General features: G+C 38.5%; 1 protein-coding gene across 1 annotated transcript in view; it reads right to left on the bottom strand.

The window, feature by feature from the left end:
• The window catches only part of carmil2 (capping protein regulator and myosin 1 linker 2), a 62,762-nt gene that overhangs the window by 36,750 nt on the left and 403 nt on the right, over positions 1-25,609 (bottom strand). Inside the window, exons 2-30 of the mRNA XM_004556231.4 lie at positions 20,325-20,428; positions 19,135-19,185; positions 18,586-18,645; positions 18,307-18,428; positions 17,688-17,785; positions 17,377-17,447; positions 17,154-17,227; positions 16,999-17,074; positions 16,051-16,139; positions 15,412-15,506; positions 14,818-14,904; positions 14,146-14,255; positions 13,418-13,495; positions 12,862-12,938; positions 11,934-12,038; positions 11,076-11,145; positions 10,878-10,959; positions 10,052-10,148; positions 8,662-8,716; positions 8,375-8,547; positions 8,050-8,118; positions 7,181-7,274; positions 6,524-6,610; positions 6,126-6,254; positions 5,771-5,887; positions 4,313-4,488; positions 3,702-3,789; positions 1,480-1,569; positions 1,312-1,378 (exon numbers count right to left, since the gene is read on the bottom strand). Coding sequence (XP_004556288.3) covers positions 1,312-1,378; positions 1,480-1,569; positions 3,702-3,789; positions 4,313-4,488; positions 5,771-5,887; positions 6,126-6,254; positions 6,524-6,610; positions 7,181-7,274; positions 8,050-8,118; positions 8,375-8,547; positions 8,662-8,716; positions 10,052-10,148; positions 10,878-10,959; positions 11,076-11,145; positions 11,934-12,038; positions 12,862-12,938; positions 13,418-13,495; positions 14,146-14,255; positions 14,818-14,904; positions 15,412-15,506; positions 16,051-16,139; positions 16,999-17,074; positions 17,154-17,227; positions 17,377-17,447; positions 17,688-17,785; positions 18,307-18,428; positions 18,586-18,645; positions 19,135-19,185; positions 20,325-20,428 — 2,691 coding nt within the window. The remainder of the gene's footprint in view (positions 1-1,311; positions 1,379-1,479; positions 1,570-3,701; positions 3,790-4,312; positions 4,489-5,770; positions 5,888-6,125; positions 6,255-6,523; positions 6,611-7,180; positions 7,275-8,049; positions 8,119-8,374; positions 8,548-8,661; positions 8,717-10,051; positions 10,149-10,877; positions 10,960-11,075; positions 11,146-11,933; positions 12,039-12,861; positions 12,939-13,417; positions 13,496-14,145; positions 14,256-14,817; positions 14,905-15,411; positions 15,507-16,050; positions 16,140-16,998; positions 17,075-17,153; positions 17,228-17,376; positions 17,448-17,687; positions 17,786-18,306; positions 18,429-18,585; positions 18,646-19,134; positions 19,186-20,324; positions 20,429-25,609) is intronic.

Genomic DNA, 25,609 nt, shown 5'->3' with positions numbered 1-25,609 from the left:
TAGGCCTTAAGGATTTTCTCCCTTTGAGTAGTTTTTCAGCAGGAAGCTGCAGGGGGTTTGAATATAAATAAAGAAAACTGGGAGGACCCGAAAGCAAAGCCACACACATTGGGGAGCTTATCCACAGGCACTGTATATATAGTACTATGCTAATGGTTTTATATTTTGCTTGTGGTTTGAACACAGGTCGTCCAGGCTTTCTGAAAGTTTGGACATTGGCTGTGTGTTTTTTTTCACTCAATTTCAGTCCAGTCTTTGTACCTAACCATTTTCAGAGGAAGGAAGAACTGCAATGAAAATCAGTGGCAACAGGTCTTATGGAGTGATGAATCCAAATGGAAAGTTTTATCTCAAATGGTCATCAGCATGTTTGGAGGAGGTCAGGGTTTAGTATTGCTTTACAGATAATACTATCTGTAAAGCATCAGATTGGGATGCGACTTCTGCAAAACAATGATTCCAAACAGACTGTCACTGCAATAAACCCATACTTAGATAGAAAAAGGCCACAGTGGAACAGCATCAGTCATAGATGGGCCTCCCCAGAGCCCCGCCCTCAGCGTTATTGAAGCAATGTGCGTTCATCTTGATAGAGAATGGAACAAAAGGAAGCCTCCATCCAGTGAAGAGCTTTGTAATGTCCTTCAAGGTGCTTAGAGAACTATTCCTGAAGACTACTTAAGAAATTACAAGAAAGCTGCTGCAGAGTTCAGGCTGGGTTGAAGAATATAGGTGATACCAGTAATTCATACTGGTAACTATCATACCAGTAACTGACTTTCAAGCTTGTTGTCTCCCCCCCCCCCCCCCCATAAATTGTATTTCCATGTAGGCTTCAATAAATCACTGCACCTATATCCCTTTTTTCTAATGAAATGTTATAAAATGAGTGGGTAGTCAAGACTTTTGCACAGTGCTCTCTATATATGATAATAATTGATAGTAGACATTCTGATTATACTGAAACAGAATATAAGAAGACTGCATGAGATTACAGAAAGTAGACTATGATTTGAGCAAAACCAGATCATGTAAAGACACTAATTATTTTTTTATCTATATTTAATATGATTTTTTACACTGTAAAAAATGTATTTTATTTTGATTGTGGTTAGAATAACTGTTTTTGCTCTACCTGTTTGGAAACAGCAGTGAGTGACTGGACAAATATAGAAGTTAAGTACAAATTACTCTAAATTAGATTTGGATTCTTTTGATGGTTCTTGCAGTTACCTCCACATGTACACTGAATGAGTTGAAGTGAGCAGAATCCAGATTCAGAGACTGGATTACACAATAATTTTCACTTACTTTTAATTGAACAGGCGGGTCTCAGGCTCTTAGAGTAAAAACTATTTCTCCAAATTGCTGGACTGTACTGTGATGGAGAGAATAGAATAAAATATTAGGAAAAATCAGAAAATTAAACAATTAGATTAAAAAAAAGAGTGGATGGATAGATAGGTGTGTGTTACTAACGTCATCAGTTGGGAAGTCACTCTCAACCACTTTGAGTTCTGGGATGTTGAGTCTCTGGGTATTGCATGTATTTTCTTTTATAAGACAATCCTGAATAATACAAGAAAACAATTATCCCCATGATTGCGTATACCAAAGATATTTGCATACAGTGCAGTACAATGCTTAAGAAGGTTTTCTCATTCTATTGAAGGCAAGGCAAGGCAAGGCAAGGCAGGGCAAGTTTATTTGTATAGCACAATTCAACAACAAGGTGATTCAAAGTGCTTTACAGAGACATTAGAAACAAAAACAAATAAAAAGCATGATTTAAAATTGATTAAAACAAGCAAACAAACAAACTAATTAACAAACAAACAAAACAGTATATAAAATCAAAACAGATAAAATCAGAACAGTAGATAAAATCAGTAGTTAAATGTAAGTTTTGAAATTTAAGCTTAAAAGTGTGGATTTGGTGCTTTATTCAAATGCAGCTGAGTCTTCAACCTGGATTTAAATAAACTGAGTGTTTCAGCTGATCTGAGGCTTTCTGGGAGTTTGTTCCAGATATAAGGAGCATAAAAGCTGAATGCAGCTTCTCCGTGTCTGGTTCTGACTCTGGGAACTGATAAAAGACCAGATCCAGATGACCTGAGGGATCTGGAAGGTTCATACTGGGTCAGGGGGTCACTGATGTATTTTGGTCCTAAACCATTCAGAGCTTTATAGGCCAGCATCAGAACTTTAAAGTCTATCCTCTGACGGACAGGCAGCCAGTGTAAGGACCTCAGAGCTGGACTGATGTGGTCCACTTTTTTGGTCTTAGTGAGGACTCGAGCAGCAGAGTTCTGAATGAGCTGTAGTTGTCTGACTGATTTTTTAGGTAGACCTGTAAAGATGCTGTTACAGTAATCAAGCCTACTAAAGATGAATGCATGGACTAGTTTTTCCAGGTCCTGTTGAGACATCAGATCTTTTATCCTTGAAATATTCTTGAGGTGATAGAAAGCTGACTTTGTTATTGTCTTAATGTGTTTTTCTAAGTTTAGGTCTGCATCCATCACTACACCCAAATTTCTCGCCTGGTTTGTGGTTTTTAGGTGTATAGATTGAAGTTCTCTGGTGACCTGTAATCGTTTTTCTTTGGCGCCAAAGACTATTACCTCAGTTTTGTTTTTGTTTAGCTGAAGAAAATTGTGGCACAACCAGTCATTAATTTCCTCAATGCATTTACCAAGAGCCTGTACAGGGCCTCGGTCTCCTGGTGACATTGTGATATATATTTGTGTGTCATCTGCATAGCTGTGGTAGTTTATTTTGTTCTTTATAATCTGTGCCAGTGGGAGCATGTAAATGTTAAACAGAAAGGGTCCCAAGATGGAACCTTGGGGAACTCCACATGTGATACTTGTCTGCTCAGATGTGAAGTTACCTATTGATACAAAGTATTTCCTGTTTTCTAAGTATGTTTTGAACCAGTTTAGATAAAGGTAACCTGAAGATAAAATTAATTATATTGCTATTTCTTATGTGATATAGACTGCTATTAGGATTAAGCACTGAATTAGATGCATTGTGTGAAATGTCACCATACTTCCAGAACAGACTTCTAAACTCTCAGAGCAAATGAAGTAGTAGGACAAGTAAAATCACAGAGTGGGGTCCGTGGATGTCGAGGCTTATAGAGCTCAGAGGGGGCGCAGTATGGATATAAAAAAAAGAATGCTTGGACACTGCTAGCATGATGGACAGGTTTTTGATGGGGCTCCAACACAAACGCATAGCAGGAGATGAAGCATCGCCAAATATGCTTCCAAACCAACTTCCTTCCAAGCCAAAGACTAGAAAATATGATGACGCATATCTTGCCTTTGGCTTCACCTGCACGACGGTGGTGCCAAGGTAGGTATCCCCGGCAGAATTTGGACAGCCCTGCATCAGGAGCTCGTGCTGTACTGTCCGCAAAGATTTTCTTGTAAAACAAAGGGGGGCCTAGCAAAAAAAGTTTGGGAACCACTGTGTTAAAGCAACATCTTTATGAGTAAAGGTACTCTAGGTTTCCCAGCAGAACATGTACTGTAACAAGATGACCTTCATTATTATACCTGGTTTCAATGGTTTGGCTGATTGTGAGTGTGTAGTATTCACACACACACACACACACACACACACACACACACACACACACACACACACACACACACACACACACACACACACACACACACACATGCACTTACTATTTTGTCCTGTGCCACTTTTAGATCCTGTAGCACCTGCTGCACAATGCTTTCAGCCAGAGTGACAGTCAGTGTTTTCTTCAGTTCACTTTAATAACACAACAGAGGAAATAAGGAACAACTTCATTTATGAGGACATGGTATAAAAGAGGCAATGACTGTGCCAGAGATTTACAGTCACAAATGTCTGCAACTCTACCTAACCAGACTGTGTCTTTTACAGTTTATGTTATTTGTTCTGTCTAAACAGAGATACTAAAACAAAGATGCTTTCACAGTGTATTGTAGATTAGTTTCCTATTGTTAATACAAGTTCTAAAACTAAGGGTTCATACCTATCAGGCATTTATTTATTTAACTTTGAAAAAAGACAAAGACGTGTACATTTCAGTCTATAATGTTTAGAATGTATACACTGAGCATGGAACCATCACACTAAATAATCTTTATTTAACTCATCAAATAGGGCCCTCCTACAATATCTCTGATCCTGATATGATGTGTATTGACTTTACTGATATGTCATAGGTACTGATAGGTACTAACTCACAAGGGATCTCATTAAAAACATTTACTAAATGTTAACCACTGCTCTGTGGAAATGTCCTTACTGCAGTCTGTTGTTGATGATGTGCCCTGTGCTCTCCACCAGAGTGCTTCTTATGAATATGTGTGTCTGTGTGCTTCTTTTGGAGACACACTCTGAAAGACACTCACACACACTAGACCGCTGGACCACCCGTGGGTACAAAGCATCAGCGTGTCTCATCAGGCCTTGAGACAGCTCCTGGAACACAGAGACTAGGACTTCAGTAAGGACAAGACTGGGCATCTGAAGATGAAACAGCATTAAACAATCTTCCCTCAAGACCAAGCTTGACCTGGCAAGCACCCATGACATCATTTCCAAAATGGCAGCACACCTAGGCAGCTAACTAATTTTAAAACCCCAGCTCTCTCTTACCAAAGGTAAATTTAAACTCATTCAACAATTCTAATCGTTAAATAACATGTCACATATAGCCTAGTCTGGCAACGTTTCTAAAACAGTTTGATATAGATGACATTTGTCAAATATCGTTGTCACATACATGTCACATCCGGAATTAAACTCAAAACTGTAACGCTTGGTGTTGTCAATGCATTTAACACCCTGACTGTAAACTACTTGGTGTCCAAAAGCCACTGAAACAAAAGAGCTTCCAGACAGACGTTAGCCTGATCCTTTGAATTCACAAAGGGGGGCGCCCATCACTGCGCATCACATCTTCACCACCGTCACCCAAGAGTGCTCCTGTTGTTGATGACGTTCACACTAACAAGGTTGCATGTTGTGACAAGTGGGGTCATTGCAAATCTTGCAAAGTCAATTAACCACCATCATCTGAGAGAAATGTGAGGTGTGATGAGAAATTGCTTCAAATGCTACCGTTTGGCTTCAGACTAAACTCCCAAATAGCCTTAAGAACTTACAGTAATAGTTCGAACATGGTATTATGTTACATAATTTTCATTTCTGATCACTTTTTGCACACTTTTTTGTCTAGTTTTTTTTATTTTCTTTTTAAAATATATATGCACATAAATACATGTATGAGTTTTTTTTTTAATTAAAGACAGAATTTTCAAACGTCATTAACACCCTTAACTTAATTGGAAATAATATAGACAACTTTAAGAAAAGGGTTAAAACAGCTATTATTTTTGCTTTTTTTTTTTTACTTTAGCAGACAAATTATGTAGCTAGCTGAAAAAACAGCGTCCATTCCAAAATAAATTCATTTTTTGATTGCTCAGACTATGGCTCTACTCTATTTTGCCTCAGTCTATATTAACTAAGCTTTCTGGGGATTCTCAGATACTTTGAACTACACTGTGTTCTGTAGATGAAGACACCCCCAAGTTATTTGCAAGCCAAGCCTTTTTTCAAGAATTTATTCATGTTTGATTTGGGCTACCTGTGTGTGCTCGTTGTTGTTGCTGAAGTTGAAGTTGGACATGGATTCTCATATTTCTTGAACGTGTGTGTGTACGCGTGTGCACACAGTGAGTGCTTTCTAAACGTTTACCTGTATGCTCCTAGTGAACTCATTGGTCAGTGCAGTAGCCGTGTCAGTAAGAATGCTGTTCACAAAGTCTCCATCGGAGGCGCACTTCCTGCCTACCTCATATAGCGACGGCAGCAGCTACACAAATAATACCAAAAGAAATATTAGGTGGCATACAGCATCATTTACAATCCCTGGTCACTTCAGTGAGGATATTGTTATAGGCTAATGCTTGACTTCATTCAAAAAGCATTCACTTCATTTAAAAGAGGTTTTTTGTATCTTCTGTCCCCCTGTATTTGCAAAGGTAAGGGGAAAACAATCAAAACATACATAAATATGCTTAAATATCCAAAATTAAATTTGAAGCATGTACCTTTAAAGAGTCCCTGGCATGTTGCAGCACCTCGTGCGCTTTGAGGACATCAGCTTGGTCCTCTTGAATGCTACAGTGGCTTAAACGTTGAAGGCTGCTCTCTAACTGGCGACACATTCCATGGACGAGCTAAAACGGTGGACAACATACACATAAGATTTATATGACCTGGTACAAAGAGTAAGGTAATTTTCATTTGGTCAATTATTTCTTTGTTGTAACAATGTTTCTTGGTAATTAAGCTGTGAAGCCTGTTTAATTCCCCTTAAAATGAGCCACATTTGTAAGGAAAATCATTTGTGGTTGAGCAGCAACTATTACTAGTTATATAAATTTACTAGTTGAATAAATGATGTTGCAGTTACATAAATTAATATCTTGTATTTTTACTGGCTTACCTTTTCAGACTGTTGAGTTCTAAAGACTTGTCGAAGTTCTATGCTGTCAGACTGTCTCTGGTTGTTTCTGTCTAAATGCTGCTGAATCTGAACACACACACACAAACAAAGACACGCAGCTGACGTCCGGAAAAAGAAGAAGCCTTTCCAAACAACAATTAATATATATTACTATATACACGGGCAGTCTGAGGTACACCTGTGCACTACTCATGATGTCAGATCAGCATCCTGATGTGGCACACCTGTGAGGTGGGATGGATTATCTCAATATAGCAGATGTGCCCACTACCACACATTTGGACTGATTTGTGACCACTGTTTGGGAGGGATGGTTATATTGTGTATCTGGAATGAATTTTAGGTCTCTACGTCCATCCCATGGGGAATGGGAGCAAAAACAAAAGTGTTGCGTTTATATTTTTGTTCAGTGTATAATATAAATTTGGACTGTATCGCTACATAGACTACAATGAATCTGTTAGATGTGTATGCTGGCTGCATTTGCTGTCTCAGTTCTCTGATGTCCAAAAAAACACAGCAATAGAAAACAAGAGAAAACATGAACTTCAACTGTGATGTAAAAATTAATTGACCCTTGCCCTAAACGCATAAAACGCATACAATCTTAAATAACAACCTGCTAAACACACTGACCTTGTGCAGGGCCTCTTTTGTTCTGTCAGGGTTGCTACGGTAACTCGGTGTGATATCGGCAAGGGGAAGAGACATGTGCTGCAGAGTGAAGTTCCTGCATAACAAAGAAACCTAACATCAAATTATGGATCTGTTTAACGGTGCACAGGGAGAACATGCAAACTCCACACAGAGCATCAGACTGGATTCAAACCCTGGTCCTTCTTGCTATGAAGTACCAGAGCTGACTACTGCACCGTCACCCATATTGAGTCTGTCTTTCTTTTAAAAATATTTAATAGGAAAATGGGAACTAGGTGCAGCAATTTATTGGGACTTGCCTTTCTATGATATGACCACCTTTATTCTTCAACACAGCCTACATTCTCTCATATAATTTTTCTAAATAGTCCTCAGGAATAGTTCTCAAAGCATCTTGAAAGACATTACAAAGCTCTTTTGCGGATATCGGCTGCTTTTTGTTCTGTTGCATAAATATATGATTTAAATGGTTCTTTGATAAGTTGTCTATTATATGTAGACATGTTACTGGTTCATTCCTTGGGTTAGGTGCCATTTTTATGTTTGAAAGATCCATAGATCAGTCTTAAGTAGCTTAGGAATCAAATAAACAAGTGAACATACAAAACATTCCTTTGAAATTTGTCAGCTATAAGGACTGGACTAAACACGAGTGAAAAAGCAGCCGGTGTTTCAAAGGAATTGTATATTTTAAAAAACATTTTTTCTGGTAAAAGCCAGCAAAGCGTTTTTTGACATTTACCTGGACGCTGTCATTTAACAAGTGTGTGTGTGTGTGTGTGTGTGTGTGTGTGTGTGTGTGTGTGTGTGTGTGTGTGTGTGTGTGTGTGTGTGTGTGTGTCCATGACCTCTCCAAGGCATCTGCTACATCCTGGAAACCTCTAGCAGTCACACTGTTTCTGTCCCATGTTAAAGTCCTTAAAAAAAGAGAGATCAGTCAGTTTGAGGAAATACAGCTCTGCCTTCCACTGATATTTCATACTTTCTCTGCCTCTGAAAGGATGATCTTTAATTCACTAATTAGCTCTTTGGATTAGAACATTTATTAATTACAAACATTCTTAAAAGAGAGAGAGAGAGAGAGAGAGAGAGAGAGTGTGTGTGTGTGTGTGTGTGTGTGTGTGTGTGTGTGTGTGTGTGTGTGTGTGTGTGTGTGTGTGTTTACATGTGCACCTCAGGCTGGTATTACTCATCAGGGCTTTGGACAGCATTTTAGCTCCTGTATCTCCGATAAAGTTTCCACTAATGTCAAGTTCAACCAGAGCTGCATGACCACCCAAAGCACTCAGCAGAATGTGCATCCCAGTCTTCAGCTTGGAGTCAGACACTGATAAAGACTGCAAGGGCTGCAAACACAGATTTCAATTTCAGGGTCACAGGCAGGGTAACACATCTGACAGGCTGGACATCCAGTGCAGGGATACTGAATTACATTAAAGTACACTGAAGGTTTCACTCACACACTCTTCATCCTGGATTAGCTGAGCTATACGTTGAAGAACGTCAGTGAGCGCTCTGGTCGATAGCAAAGTAGGCAGACATGAAATGAAGGGAGAAAGAAGAGAAAAAACTTAAGAACGAGGAGAAAATACATTTACTGATTTACATTCTTTAAACTACAGGCTGACTAGTTTACAAATAGCACCGACTTTGAAATAAATATTGTGATCTGAAAGATTTAATTAGCAGTGGCACGTTGTTGAGCCAAACGGGTGGCAGAAAGTGATAGTTCTTTGTGTACCTTGTAACAACACCTGGTGTCTATGGAAAAGAGAAACTCAGCTTATGAATCTAGGACCAATATAGCTAGAGGCAGGAACATAAATGCCGATAAATGCTTGGATTATGATAAATAGGTCAAATGTGTGTTTGACCTGGAAATATTCTGACCTATGTCTATGTTCTACCACAGAAATGATGTTACCATATTGTCCAAATCATGCATCAGTTTGCTGCATTAATACTGAGCGATGATGTTACAGATTCTGAAAGTGCAGCTTTACAGTTACTGATGTTGCAGTTTCTGTTTTTTTTACATTACTATTACTATACTTTGTGTGCAATACAAATTTTATATCATGCAAAGGTTGTTTAATTGAATTCAGTTACTCAGTTTAAAAACATATAACCAGAGGTGCACATAAATGGTCCGCAGGTGCGCATTCGCTGTCAAAATAAAAGACGCGCACCAGATAAGAAGTTGCAACGCGTGTTTGCGTACATAAGATTTTCTGGAGGAGGACAGACATTTGTTTAGAACTCTTAAAGATGTCGAAGAAGCTCCTTTAAGCAATTACTGTGATGTTCCTCCACCTCCAAAGAAATGTCAGAAGGAGTCCGAACCACAAAAGAAGCGCGTATTCTCGGAAAAGTAGTTGCAGGAGGTGAGCTGGCTTCAAACAGATGATGAACGCACAGAGATGTGGTGCAGAATGTGCCGTGAAAATCCCACTCTAGTGGACAAAAACAGTGCCTTTTATATGGACGCAAACGCGCGTTGCAACGTCCTATCTTGTGCGCGTCTTTTATTTTGACAGTGAATGTGGACCACTGATGTGCACCCCTACATATAACTGTGAACATCTGCATTTCAGTTGGCGTCTTTGACAATCTTATTCTATAAAAGTGATGGCCACCATTTTTATGTTTCTATTCTGATGACCCGCTGCACACAGCGGACTCTACTATTATGTATAACCACTTACTTTTAATGAACATTCAAATGAGATAATCAGTTGTATTTGCTATATGGAAGCATTTTAAACATTGTGAAGGGTCAGTGTGATAAACTGATGTCAGTAGACAATGTGGTGGTAGAGTAAGGCGACCTCTTAATCTTTTTCATCATACCTGGATTTCATGGCAAAGTTTCTCCCCAGAGCAAGATGTCGAAGAGACTGACATCGACCGACTGACAGAACCAGGGTCACCATGTCATTCTCAAAACCTACAGTCAGAGAGCAAGGGAAAAGTGGTGGAAGCATTCATTCTTCCTGGTGTAAATGGGTTTACTGTATTTTAATAATTCTCTTATTATTCATCTAGTGAAAAAAAGCTAACTGTCAAATTGTTGTTGATCATATTAGGGTTATAGTTATGAGGGTGCTATCAATCTTCTCACTCTGGAGAGGAAAAATAATTTGACTTTGAAAATAAGCACTTGACAAAATAAGGCAAAGAACTCAGAGATACACTGTCACACACAGAAGTCACCAACTTTGGGTTGAGTCAGTCACAACAGACTTTATGTGGCATTCAGATTAGCTGATAAAGTGCATCAAGAGCTTCATGGAGTTGGTTTCCATGGCCGTGCAGCTGCATCCAAGCCTGTCAAAGTGCTGCTAGTGGACTCAGCAGTGGACGTGTTCTCTGGAGTCAAAGGAATTCTTAATGCTTCAGCATACCAAGACATTTTGGATTTCATCCTCCCAACTTTGTGGGAACAGTTTGGGGATGGCCCCTTCCTGTTGCACTACGACTGCACAGCAGTGCACAAAGCAAAGTTCATAAAGACATGGATGAGACAGTTTGGTGTGGAAGAACTTGACTGAGTTAGAACTCCTTTGGGATGAGTTAGAGCGGGGACTGTGAGCCTGAACTTCAATGTACTGAAATGAGTTTTGCAGGTTTTATATGGCATAATTGGATTTGTGTGTAAGAAAGTTGTTTTGCATACTGTTGTCAGAGATATCCAGACTTCTGATGGCTGTGGCTTCAGAGATGTGTTCCTGTATCACCTGGGCTCCTGCTGAACGTAGCTACACATAAACAAACACATATTTATTGGTCTAAAACATGTTCCTACTGTGGATGCTACCATTCATCATAAATGAAAAAAGCTATTCTTTCTGCATGAGGGTATGTGAGTGTGTACCTCGCAGCTGCTTAGGTCTAACTCCAGCCCAAACAGTCGTTTGTTGGTTGCCAGACCCTGCAGTAATAACCTGGTTGCAAAACATATCAATAGATTCATTAACCACAGACTACTAGTTCGTCAGTATTTGTAATTGTGTTTTAGAAAGTACAATATGTGCTGGCAGTGTGGACAGTAGTACTCTGAAGGTAAGCAATGGTTGCTTTTTTAACCTAGTATTTCCTAACAAGATATAGTTTGACAAAAACTTTCACACATATGAACCTAAAGCGCTTCAAAACATCTCTTACTGATACATGGGATGCTTCACGGTTAGTACGTACAATAGTAATTGTGATAAGAGAGGTGGAAAAACTATATTTTTATTCATCTTTATTCTAACCAAGTCAAAAATGCTGTCATATTAAATACAACTAAGGTTGCCAGCGCTGACTAACATCAACCGTCACGTTTTTTCCCCTGCTGTCTGACGTCATTAAGCACAGCTAACAAACAGGTTTTTATTGAGTTACGTAATGATTCACAAAAATGAAAGGTCAATGGCAAAGCACTGATAAAATACACCGATGAAAATAAAACCCACAAAGAAATTTTGTGGTCATTAGCATTACTCTGAGATGCAGTGTGAAAAGTGCCTACGGTGTAGCGGTGGCGAAATATGGCTGTGCAAAAAAACGTCTCAACTAACTGCGTGTGACTGATTTAGAATATAAAAGTACAAAAACATGCATTTTAATTCCCATTTCAGGGCTTCATTCATTAATTAACTACATTTTTAGCCAGACTTTTTCAGCCACTTCACAGTTCCCACGGCCAACAGTGAGCTTTCGTGTCATATGTGACAGTGTGTGGACACACCTGAGAGCTTGTGGAGGTAGTTTGGTTGCAGACAGCCCAACATATTTCAGCTCACAGCTCTGACTAAAGAACTCTTGAATGCTCCTCGTGACCTCCTGCACCTTTCTATACACGTGCACACACGTGCACACACACACACAGAGGGAGAGAGAGAGAAAGAAAGAGATTTCTTGTAGTAGTCACATAAACATTCATGAAGACAGCAGGGTGTCTGGATCAGGTTCACATATTCAACCTTTCAATTAATAGATAACTTAGTAGATACCTCTCGATCTCTGAATCTATCAGTGAATTAATCTATGAATTTATCAGCTGATGACAGTTTAACATGACATCTTTTTAATGGCTTAATATATTGTGTATATGGAAAATATTAAATATCATTTTTCAAGTTCCTAAGAATTTGTAACAAGATTGTGTCAAACACAGCACCGAGCATATTGTTATAAAAACACACGTTGGATGAAAGAAATTATGGGACATCTTTTTTTTTACTGATTTATTTATTTATGTTGACACCTAAATTATCTACTAATTCTGGAACTGCTCTTTTTTTCTATGGTGAAAGGCGTTTCACATTTAACAACTTTAACAACTCTCAACAACATCAGGTGATATGTTGTAAAAGCCACTTGTTTATGGTATAAGCCAGTTTGTGCACATGCTGTCAAAGCTCCTTCTGAACACTTCATGCTACTATGTTCTCAGACTGTAACCTGAGGTACTGCAGTACTGTGGTGAATATTCATATTTAATTTGTTCATTAATGTTGTTTAGTAAACTTGTGGACTGGTTGATCCTATAAATTGTCGCAGTATGACTCCATAGGCTTGGAATGCCCTCTTCTGGTTTTCAAAAGCTGCTGCATTTCAAACCAACTAAGAAACTGAAGTCCAATGAGTTTACAGATATGGACAGTGGAGCTGACCTGTGGCTGAAAGGATTCCTGGCCAGGTTAAGGTGCACCAGTTTGTAACAACATCCAGCAGACAGCGACACAAATAACTGCATGAAAAGAAAGGTTAAAGTGAGCGAGTTATCTACAGAAAGTAAGTAAAATACAAGCAATTGTTTCAAACCACTGTTTTGATACTGTGCATACAAGAACAATGACAATAATAATAATAATAATAATGATAATGATAATAATAATAATAATAATAATAATAATAATAATAATAATAATAATAATAATAATAATAATAATTGTCTCTATGTGTTGGCCCTGCATCAGACTGGCGACCTGGGGAAGCTATCAAACTGGATATATGAGTGGATAAAACATAAATATTAACATAGATGTAATGTAGTACAGATTGGTCTTGGGCACAAGCTATGAGGTCCCTGATTTTGGTTTGTTTTATTGTTTTATCCATTTTGTTGAGATCCAACCATGGCCTCTGATTCTTCCAAATATCAATCAATGAGAAATCAATGAGATGATGGAAAGAAGTCCACAGTTATAAAAACAGTATGTCACTGACTGTGTCCAGAGGGCAGCTGGTATCACTGAGGTCCAGATAAGACAGAGAGTTTGTACTGGACAAGAACTTGAAGAGAAACTGCAAGAGACACACAGATGCATCATAAAGTCTGAGTTATGTAGACATGGTTTCTTTCAGAGACTAGGCAGCTGAAATGATGACAAGGAGAGACACAATCACCATCCTAACAGGCCAGCATTAACTTAGGAAGAAGAAGATAATAATAAGATAATAAAGAAAATAATTTCCAGAATATTTCTAGGATATTTTGATAAACATAAGACTTGCTTGACTGAAATCAGAATCCATTATTTGGACTCTACTGGAGAAAACGTTTAGGCTCTGTACATGTCTACATTCTTATCCAGGATGGAAAACCATCAGCGTATGTCTTGAAACAGAGTTGCTGTTTCTGGCAAACCTTCACTTACTTTCACGGTGCTTGGACAACACGTTACAAGTCCAGCAACCTTTGTTGTACATAGAAATACTTTGTTGCATGAGCAACGTATTGGACCTTGTGGCCTTCGGTGATGATTACCCTTGTGAAGACCACAAGCTGAAATGTTTCAACAAACCAGTGAAGCTGGTTGCAAGCAAGGTCAGGATAATAGTCGGCACCACTTCTGGATGTTAAAGGTACGCGTACTGCAAGTACTGTAAGAGTATTCGTTGCATCATTTGTCTTCAATCCATATCATGTGAAAACACATAAAGCAGAGTGTTACCGTGGCTTCCTCAGTAACCAGGCTACTGGTGTTACCAGACAGATCGAGGTGGGTCAGAGATGTTGAGAACCTTTGACTGGAGGACAACACCTGACTCAGACAGCCGAGACCTGGAAAAAAAACAATCAAACCACAAATAATGATTATTTTGAATGGGGTAAGGATGTGACAGCAAAGATGGTGTGAAACACATTTATGGCGGCAGGCAAAATATCCGAAGGAATCCTCCTTTTATTCATTTCATATTCATTCAAAGACGAGCAAAAGAGGAATCTGCAAAACTGATATACCTGGATGTATTGTACAAAAATATGATCATACTATACTCAGCATTTGTTCGAATTTGTATCTAAGAGGTGTGTTTTAACACACTAATTATAATTATTTAGTGGTACAATGCAAAGTGTTGACAGGAAGTGCTTTTATTTTGAAGTGCAAGGTCATCAGGAACAACATTACCTTTTGGTCGAGTGACTTTTAAGCAGCACATTCAGCAACTAAAATGTTCTACTGAATGGTTTCTTTCTGGCATTCAATATATGCTTTCAGACTGTAAAAGTCCTGAGTGTTCACCTCCTCTTCATATTTACTCGATTCTGTCTTCATTCTGCTCCTTATCTTATTAAACTAATGAAAACAGCACATTATTTCTACAGTTTATAGTGTTTGTACCTCTGGCAGTCATCGACACCCTGGACAGGGAGAGGCGCTTGAGTCCTTTCTCCAGATTCTCCAAATTCTGACTTAGCGCTATTACACCTTGCAGTGAAAACACAAAACATTAACACAACTGTGAGTTAAAATAGTGTCTTTCAAAGGGACATATTTTGCAGAAAAGCACAGGTAGAGGCAATGACATTAATAATAATTCAACTCTGCTGCGATTTGTATATTCTCATTCACTGACTTGACACTTTTTAGAACAAAAATATTCTTATTTTTAGTCATTTTATTCGGTATCTATGATTACTACCTGCATTTTATGATGTGTCTGTGCTGGTGACGCTTGCCTTTTCTCAGGAAGGCTTTTATGTTCTACTAGAATCAAATTTGTTTGCCAATCACTTCATACCTTTAATAAAAGTTTTCACTATATACATATTACTGTCTGAGTCTGCACAGATATGAATCTAAACTGCAGCTGTTTGGTGAAGGCATACAACTACAAACCAGTTATTATGATTTGCAGCAGTAGACGCTTTCCCCCTATTCACATCTTAGTCACAACGACATACATGAATCAGGTGTCAAATCTAAAAAGCTCACCTTTGTCTTCAATTGGATTGCCAGAGAGGTTGATAGATTGCAGGTTAGACGAGGCATGCTCTTTGAGGGCAGCAGCCATTTTGACTGCAAAGTCCCTGTAAAGAAGATTATTGTCAGTCTCAATACCTGTAAGCTACACTGTAAATCAAAGTAATTTAAAGTCTGCCTAGTTTAACAAGTGAAAATATTTCTTCCTGAGTACATATATTTTCCTGAAATACATGATATTGTGCAAATGTTTTATACAATTAAGATGTTTGGATCTTGAGTCACCGCAGTAACATAAAGGAGGCATCTGCTTGGCCTGTGACGAGTGCAAACACTCAGCCAGAGTAACAAAGGTCTATGTTGTCACAAGAAGGAGGGGTCCTGAGACAAGAGTCCCAGATTTTGTTAAAGTCATGGTTAAAAGCTCAAACGTGCAGTGAGGAGCTCTGTTGAGCTGTGGGGAGCATTCTGCTGGTTTGAAACTAATGGTCCTCTCAGTGTTCTCTCCTGCTGTTAGTGGTTTCTTCTGCATGATAATAATGCATTCATCAATAGAGCACCTGGGCTCCATAATGACCCCACATCTTTCTGAGACACTTTCTGTTTTTTCATTGATTTTTGACCCGTCTGTATGTGGACACAGAAACTCACAGCTTCAGTCCACTGGCCTCCAGCGAGAGCTCCTCCAGACTGGGAGACCTCGACAGCAGGTATGTCAGCTGCTGCTGGATATCCACTGACTGAAAGAACAAAACAAGAAACGTGCAGAGTGGTGTTTCCAACCTTCTTTTTTGCATTAGCAGTGGCCCATAAACACATGCACAATAAGCCTGCCGTGAATCCAGGAGCTGGGAGAGGTTTTTATAAAGTCCTGGTGGGGATTTTTTTTTTAACCCAAGTTATTTTGTCATTGTGTATTTGGTCTTAGAAATAATTTGGTCTGGAGTGATATCAAGAATGGAAAAGAGCAAAATTTCAGTTCAATTCAATTTCATTCATGTTGCACCAAATCACGACAAGTTTCCTCAAGTTACAGACCCCAGCTCTGTACTCTTTACCAGCCTCAATAAATCAGCTCGCTTCTTGTTTAAACCCACTCGTGTCTTCGAGTGTCTCCATTTAGATCCACGCCACACACCCGAACATAACAACTTATGAATGATTGTGATCCAAAACCCTCAAGAGAAATCAATCTTTTATGTTTTTTTATATGCTTTTCTAATAGTTTTTAAATATTATTCATAATAAATGAATTTACACTTAAGAATGTCACCTGAAATGAGAGCTAAGGAGAAGAAGATTATCATCTGATCAGCTTATTAACTGTTGGGGTCACAAGCAAATAACAGTCAAAACAATAAAGCAAATAATTATTTCCATATAGATTCCACAGTCTGATAACATCTCCAGCACCGCAGTCTTGCTCTGTGACAGTTGTGTTGGATCTAACATATATTTTGTTCCTATTATTAAATGACCACTTAGTTTATTCATGAGAATAATAGTCGTCATTTTGAGAAAAAGCTGGATTCAAGTGTGCAAACCTTTAGGTAACTCTTTCAAACACTCAAACATAAATAAATAAAAATCATAGTGTACCAGTTTGAGATCTTTGCAGTAAATCTTTGTAAACCACTGGTTAAAGGACAAAGCCGCTACTGCCAATGCCAGGTCCCTGTGAGGAAAGGAGACAAAGAAGGTATGTAACAGCGGTAAAGTATGACTGGATTAGCCATCATAATGCTGTATCTCACCTGCTGTCTAAGTGGCTGAAGTCCTGCAGGTTGAATTGTCTCCAGTTGTGGATGTAGTAGATGTTGTCAACATCCTGCATAAACAGTTTGACATTAATTATAATATTTGTATAAAAAGTGCTAAAATTGATTTAAAATTTTAGAATTTATTTCAAATGTGAGTCATCTAAAGTTTGGTGCAGATGGCATTACTAGATTTTATGTTGATGCCACATTAACATACCCACTGAATCTCTTCTCTAAACGGCATCTCATTGAAATCACACAAAGCAGCATAGGTATCAGAGAATCCTCCTGGGAACGATACTCAGATACATTAGTTCTAGTTTTAAATTCATTTGTTTTTCTGAAATGCAAAACTGTCGGTGATGATGTAGTTAGTGTTGCTAATGTTTGAATCATACGGTGTTTATGATCAACTGAAATGGTCTTTAGCTTTATCACAGTATGTACAACACATTTATAAATGTTTACATGTTAGTACAGTAAGTGATATCCCAACTACATTATCTGAAACTGGGAAATGAAACACACCACAGTAGCCAGGCTGACTGTTCATCTGCTCCTCTATCGCACCAATCAGTGTGAGGAGTCGGTCCTTGAGATCGGGTGGAATTGTCTTCAACAGCTTTCTGAGGATTAAAGGAAAATATGAAATGTACCCCATGAAACTGCAATACTCTGCAGACAGACCAAGAGTCTATTGACTGGGAGCTCGGAAATTCAGGTCTTGACTCACTTGATCTATTCCCTCATTAAACACCTCAAAGTATTTTGGCCTTAAGGTCTTACTAAATATATATAATTGTGTTGCTTTTAGAATTTCTAGTCATGTTTATTGTCCTGAAAGCCTAGTAAAGTTGGACAGATCTACCATGTGTGAGATCTGATTTCAAAAAGCTAAGGTCCCAAAGGTGAACAAGCTCACTTTGACTGTGCAACAACAGGCCTTTGGAAACCAGCTGATGACATTGTAGTGGCTACGTCTTTTATATATAGTCTATGATTGTTTCCTATATTCATCAAACTGTATGTAAACTTGGGGAGTATCTTTAAAAACACACACTGTATATAATAAACATATAATGTTTTCTGTGATTTGAGAAGCCATTGGCTTTGAGACTGGTACGAGCCCACTGCAAGACGGACCCACCCTGGTGAAGAATCAGGAAAGATCCTCTTCAATGAGGCGGTCATGTGACTGATCATGGCTTCAAGATCTTCAGTGTGTAACACACTGAAATACAGAGTCTGTCTGTCTGTCTCCAACACAATCTGCAACACATCCATACGTGTGTTACTCTCCGCATATAAAAACGAGTCTTTTTTATAGAATCAAATATTGTCTTAATGTGTGTTTTATATATGCATAAGTGCATATAAAAATTTAATGTAAAAACAGGTTATATATTGACACTGATAAATGGTGTACCTTCATGTGACTATGAATATTAATGGCGCAAATCTCCAGGTAGCTAAAGGTGCTCTCCACCTGTGCATGAGAGAAAGGCATGAGTGTGAATACACACACACACACACACACACACACATAAAGACAAAGTGAAAACAAATTCCATTTAAAAATGTGATTGTTTTTTGGTAACTGTGGTGCGGCCGAATCCATCCTTTCACTGCAGTGTTAAATGGCCTGATACTGATGCAGTGCTTTTACACTGCAAGCCATATCCGCCCAGTCCTACACTGCTTTATTCTATGCACAGTGAGAATGAATCTGTGCACACCGATGCATCGGGGCATTTATGCACATACATATAAAAAGAAAATGTTTGGCACGTTCAGCTCTATCTCTCTCCAGAAACAGTGTCCTAGTCAGAAAGGATAATCCATAAGGCTCATAACTCACAATGGTCATTTATCAAGTAAGAACCAGTAAGGAAAAAAATAACCCCTCTTATTTCAAACCTCATCACACAATGTTTAAGTTAAGCTGGTTTGGTTTAAAAGAGACGTTGTAATTTACCCTGATAGGTTGCTTGTTTATAACCACGTAGCCTCTCCATAGACTCAGTACCTAAGAGAAACAGACATCATAAAAACAAAGAGAAAAGCTATTAGATATCAAACTGACAGACCAATGCCTGCAGCTTCAGAGGAACAGTGTCATTTTATGCAATTTTGGTCCTTTACATTGACCTCCAAACTACAGTAGCACTGAGGTCCACAAGTGGCATGCTGCTCCTGCAACCGTCCCATATGTCAGTGTTGCAGCAGCCGAATGCAATTCTCAGATGGACAGTTAGTGCTCGTAGAGCGTCATCCTCATTATTACCACTCTGCTTACACAGGAAACAAGTTACCATATGAAATTTGGTCACATGTCAGGATGACCTAAAGTTTAGCTTCTTGTGCAATAGGTACAAATTAATGTTGCCCAAATTACTTTTACAACAGTTTATTTACTCTGATTTTGCGTCAATCATTAATCATTAATTAATCATGCCATAAATATATGTTCTTAAAAATCTGTATTTTATTCCTTTCTACCTTTGACAGAGTAGTGTAAATTTCTTTACTTCGTAAAAATTAACATTAAACTTGAAGTTGTTCAGTGACCTGCTTTAAGAACCTTCATACATGTTTATACATACATTGTTAGCTTTTTAAACAGCGGGTTATAGTAAACAAGTCAAAATATAGTAAACAAGTTATAGTAAAAAAGTCAAAATGCACTTTAACAAACACATAATCAATTTATAATATGTAATTTTTTTTTTTTTTTACCATTTTTTTATTCAATCAATAATGGACAATAAAATTTATTTGAATACATTGATCCACCTTAAATAAATGAACAAAATATAAAAGTAGTTTAACAACATTATTTATTTATTTATTTTTACTTTAATCCACAAGAAAGTAAACTTTAAGTGATCCTGACTCTTGATAAAAAATATTTGTCTAACCCTAAATCACACGCACTGTAAAAACAGATCTTTTAGTGCCCCCTCCTGGCAGATTTGTGTACATGCCGATGCCAGAGCGGCCCTGGTGCCCACATAAACGTGTTTTCTGTGTGCAAACAAACTGTTAGCAGACAAGTAGTAATGAGGCTGATCCTGTAAGAGCACCAGCTGATTCAGATTTAGTTAGCGTAGTCATAGTGAAATAGCCATTAGACCAAAGGTATTGGCTTTTACCAATGATACTCACCATAAACCTGTTGGTTGACCTTCCAGTTGTCAGACTGGAGTTGTTCAAAATAACAGGCGTCACCAGACAGACTCTGTGAGGCTTCAGCAGCTCTGATATCTGATCTGCTCACAGGATTACACACAAAAACAGACCATCACTATTGCTATCATACTTTTAAGGACATCTTCAGCAGAGGCTTCAGTTACTGTTTGTTTCTGGACCTTTCGGTCCAAAGTTTAGCCTTCAACAAGTGAAATGCTCAGTTGGGTTAAGATCAGGTGACTGGATACCTGGTGACATTCAAGGATATTCCACTTCTTTGCTTTAAAAAATTCCTGGGTTGCTTTGGCTGCATATTTTAGGTCATTGTCAATTTGTATTATGAAACGATGCCCATCAGTTCGACTCCATGTAGCTGGATTTGAGCAGACAGCTTGTCTCAGAACACCTCAGAATTCATTCGGCTGCTTCTGTCCTGTGTCACATCATCAATAAACACTAGTGTCCTAGTGGGACTGGCAGCCATACACCCCAAACCATCACATTGCCTCCGCTGTGTTTATGATGTGGTTTGCTTTGGATCATGAGCTGTTCTTTGTCAGATGTTTTCTTTTCTGTTTTCACAGCTTAAGGGTGACTTGTTTCACATGCATGGAGAGCTCCTGTGACTGCATGTTGTCTGTTCACAGTAAAATCTTCCATATGCAAGTACCACACCTCAGATCAACTCCAGGCTTTTATATGCTTAATTAATAATGACATAATGATGGAATTGCCCACACCTGCCCACGAAATAGCCTTTGAATCAATTGTCCAATTACCTTGGTCCCTCCTAAACCCTTCATCCAATTTTAATGCAGATACCCTCAAATGAAAGCTGAGAGACTACACATGACATCCATTGTATAACCATTATTTAATTACATTTCAATAACCAGGTAATATATATTGTGTCCAAATATATATGGACCTAACTATAAACTTGAGTCGCATCCCATTCTTTAATCCATAGGGTTTAATATGATGTCGGCCCACCTTTTGCAGCTATAACAGCTTCCACTCTTCTGGGAAGGCTTTCCATAGTTTAGGAGTGTTTATTTATAACCATTCTTTAAGGAGCACATTTGTGAGGACAGACCAGTAGGTTTCCTCCACACCAAACTCTCATCCATGTCTTTATGGACCTTGCATTGTGCACTGGTGTGCAGTCATGTTGGAAGAGGAACGGATCATCCCCAAACTGTTCCCACAAATTTGGAAGCCTGAAATTGTCCAAAGTGTCTTGGTATGCTGAAGCATTAAGAGTTCCCAACACTGAAACTAAGGGACTGCTCTGTGATCTTACGTGGCCGACCACTACATGACTAAGTTGCTGTCGTTCCAGTTGCTTCCACTTTGTTATAATACCACTAACAGCTGACTGTGGAATATTTAGTACAGAGGTCGGAAGTAACAACGTACAAATACTTTGTTACTGTACTTAAGTAGAATTTTCAGGTATCTGTACTTGAGTAGTTTTCTTTCTGACTACTTTTTACTTTCACTCACTACATTTTGAACAAGTATATGTACTTTCTTCTTACATTTTCAAAACAGGTTTATTACTTAATTTAAAAATATATATATATTATTAATTTTAACATATTTAAGGTGAGTTATTATTTCACTTCACTGTGAGCGTCCAAACATCAAACCAATTTGAGCCTAAACAGCAACACAAGAAAACCAGTCCTGTTCATGTATTATTCACCAGGACATGTCACATAGAAAGAGATGGAAGAGGCAAAAAGTCAGCGGTTAAAGTACGATGGGTATTTTTGTTTTTGTTGATATTTAAATTGTGGTAGCAGTACTTCAGCGTCTAGTTAGTGCTTCAAAAGAGGAGCGAGGAGCATAAAGGAGTCTTATTTTAAAGGTGCAGGTAATTTCAAATGCACATTTTATCAGTTCAACAAACATCAGCAAACACACAAACTGTTTGTGTGCAGTTATTTGCACAGTGTGTTGCTAGCTAAAGGTCCAGCTGCTATATTTGACAGGCAGAGAAAAGAAAGAGAGCCAACTTCACTCAGAGATGGAGAAAGATAAGAAAATCAGGACAGGAGAGGAAGAAGAGAGGTTCGATTTAAAGGGAAGGACTACTCAGTGTAGAAACATCTTCCAAAGAGCTACTTTTTACTTTCTTACTTTGTGTACATGTAAGAGCCTGTACTTTTTTCACTTTTACTTGAGTAAAGAAGTTGAATCAGTACTTCAACTTTTACTGGAGTATTTTTTTAACACTCGTATCTGTACTTCGACTTAAGTACATAATGTCTGTACTTTTGCCACCTCTGATTCAGTAGCAAGGAAATTTAATCACTGGACTTGTTGCACAGGTAACATCCTATCACGGTCCCACGCTGGAATTCACGGAGCTCCTGAGAGCGAGCGGTGCATGCCTAGGTGCTCGATTTTATACACCTGTGGCCACGAAAGTGATCGGAAGACCTGAATTCAGTGATTTGGGTGGGTGAGTGAATACTTTTGGCAATATAGTGTGGATGACACTAGGCAAACAAGACCATTTCTGCAAAAACCTGAACTGAGATCCACAGATCCTCCACACTGTACACCACCAGCATCTTCACTGCACCTAGAAATTTTGTAGGAGTTACAACTGGCACAAGTGGCCGACAAAGGGCCAAATTCCAAAGCATCCTCAGTGTTGGACTGAAGGGTAAGTGACAACACGTGCAATGGAAGGTTTAAGAATGGTAAATGGACTGGTTCTTATATAGCACTTTTCTACTCTGAGCACTCAAAGCGCTTTATACAACTAATTCGTTCACCTAACCACACAAGCACTAAACTGCGTGAATGGGTGTTAAGTGCTCAGTCACACGCTGATGGATGCATCAGAGAGCAACCTGGGGTTAGTATCTTGCCCAAAGATATTTGACAAGGAGCCTGGGATCGAACTGCCAACCTTCCGGTTAGTAGCTGACTTGCTCTACCACCTGAGCTACAGCACATTGTTGTCATCGTGTTAAACAGTCGTATTACCAGGCTTTAAACACCACCTATAAACACCACCTACTTTGTGAGGCATGAAGACATCCATCCTTTGTAAACTCTGTTTATTTACCCACGTGGTTCTTATTTCCAGCCCATTTTAAGAACGAACAGGCAGGAGTTCTGAGTTTAGTGTAGGGAATTACATAGTGATAATATAGTGATTTGTGAAATGCTAAGACTTGTGAAAACTTGTGTGTGTAAACTTGTGAAATTGAGTTTTCAAAGAAACAAAAGTAGTGCAAGATCTGAAACTGCCCAGCAACCTCTTTTCTGCGGTTTGAGGCAAACTGAAATAATGGAAACTTGCCCTGTAACTTTAGTACAGAAAGGAAATGTATTTGTAACGACTTTCAATGTGAATGACTTTCAGTTAAACTCAATATAGTAGATATATTTGAGGGGGTTTTGTCGCTTTAGATACCTTACTTTTACAAATTCCCCTATAAATCAGAGTTAAAATCAGCAGTTACAATAACATCTGGTTTGTGTATGTACCCGTATAAGAAGGAAAAGACTTTTACAAGAGTCCACTCACTCATTCTTTTCATATACAAAATTACAGATTTATATTATAAAACTCACACATGGTGTGTATGACACAAAAACTCTTGATTCTTGATCCACAGGAGACCTCAGAGACCAACAGTACACTGCTCTGTAGGTGAGGCTGACAAGTTTGAAAATAGGTGATGTGGGCAACGGTAAGCTACTGAAAGGAGATGGACACATTGATCAGGTGTTAAGTGGCCAAATAGTAGCCTGAATTTCCCCACAAGTAATCAGATACAGAGCGAAGACAATGATGAATAACAAAAGCTGATAAAGGATGGTCTGGATGAACGTGAGAATAAAAAAAGCTTTGTGGGGGAAAATCAGCACAAAGAAAACTCCTTTATGTGGGTGCAAAAACACTGGGACTGGTCAAAGATGAAATTATTTGTATTTGATAAAATTAGCAGAGGACAGGACGCCTACAGTGTTACTGATCATGTAAGCCACGCTTTCTGAGGATTAGAACGTCTGTCTTATTGGGAATGACCTGTACAAAAAAACTTAAATGAACTGATCAAATTAATGTTGTCCATTCATTTATAAATAACATTAGCTTATTTGGTTGGGGCAAAAAACATACCTGAACGGTATCTACAAATAAATAGCATGTGATATTAGTTTTTAATAATCTATCTAAAGGGCAGCAGATATGAAATGAACCTGAGGCTCAGAAGTTGCTGAAGGACAGAAATTAGGTACGTCCCCCACAAAGACAGTAAAACATCTGTGAGAGAACATTCAAACTGTTATTATGCAATAGCTGTATAATCAGGGTTTGATGTTTTACAGAAGTGAGCCCTAGTAGTTCCAACCTTAACCCTGATTATACATGACTAGGTGATCATTTCTAATGAAGTTCAGGTAGTTTAGAGTTTTAAGATGGCACAGAAATTTCTCGGAGTCACCTCACCAAACAAGTGCCAGATTCACTGTTATTCAGAGGCTTTTTTGGCACCGGCAAGGTCTATGGCATGGAAATACTGACAGTCAGAGTGCAACTGACTGCTGTGCTGAATTCAGGGACATGTTACATACAATACCGATCATGTGCTCAGATTACACTGAATTTCTGCAGAATGCTGCATGATGAAGGTCAGCTGTGCACCCACCCTTCTTTAGAAATTAATCGGAGCACTAACAGAGTAATAATTTCAGAGTCCTGGTATCGGACTGTCTTTATTCAGTTCATAACACTGCTAACAAACCACACACTGAGTCACGTTTCCTTCTTTTTGTCAGTTGGTGTCACTGACTGTTAAAGTGGAAACACAGACGGTAACTAAGTAGGAGAAGCTGACCTTTAGGCATAAACAGTTTGTTTCAATGAAAAAGAAAAGCCTAACTTAACTGTGCAGACCAGATGTTTTTTATGAAGTCAGGATTTAGTCCAGTAAAAAGTTGTATGGCTAGTATCACTGAAGCACAGATTATTTACATCTTTATAAATAATCTTACATCATTAAAACTGTATGTTTGAAGTTTTAGACAAAAATAAATACATGTAAGATGATCTCTGTGACAGAAAGTCTCACATTTTGTTGCTAAGCACCCGTTTTTACCCAGTATGGCAACATTTGGAGCCCCTGAATTAGATTGCATTTGCTTTAACTAGGTCAGCTTAAACAGACTGAGTTGAAATACATGTAAAAACCTTTAAGGTGTTTCAATGCTATCATCCTATGTTCAAAGAATCA

The sequence above is a fragment of the Maylandia zebra genome, linkage group LG7 (genome assembly GCF_041146795.1).
Source record: "Maylandia zebra isolate NMK-2024a linkage group LG7, Mzebra_GT3a, whole genome shotgun sequence".
Taxonomy (NCBI): Eukaryota; Metazoa; Chordata; class Actinopteri; order Cichliformes; family Cichlidae; genus Maylandia; species Maylandia zebra.
The sequence above is the reverse complement of the archived record's forward strand: the minus strand, read 5'-3'. Positions and strand labels throughout refer to the sequence as shown.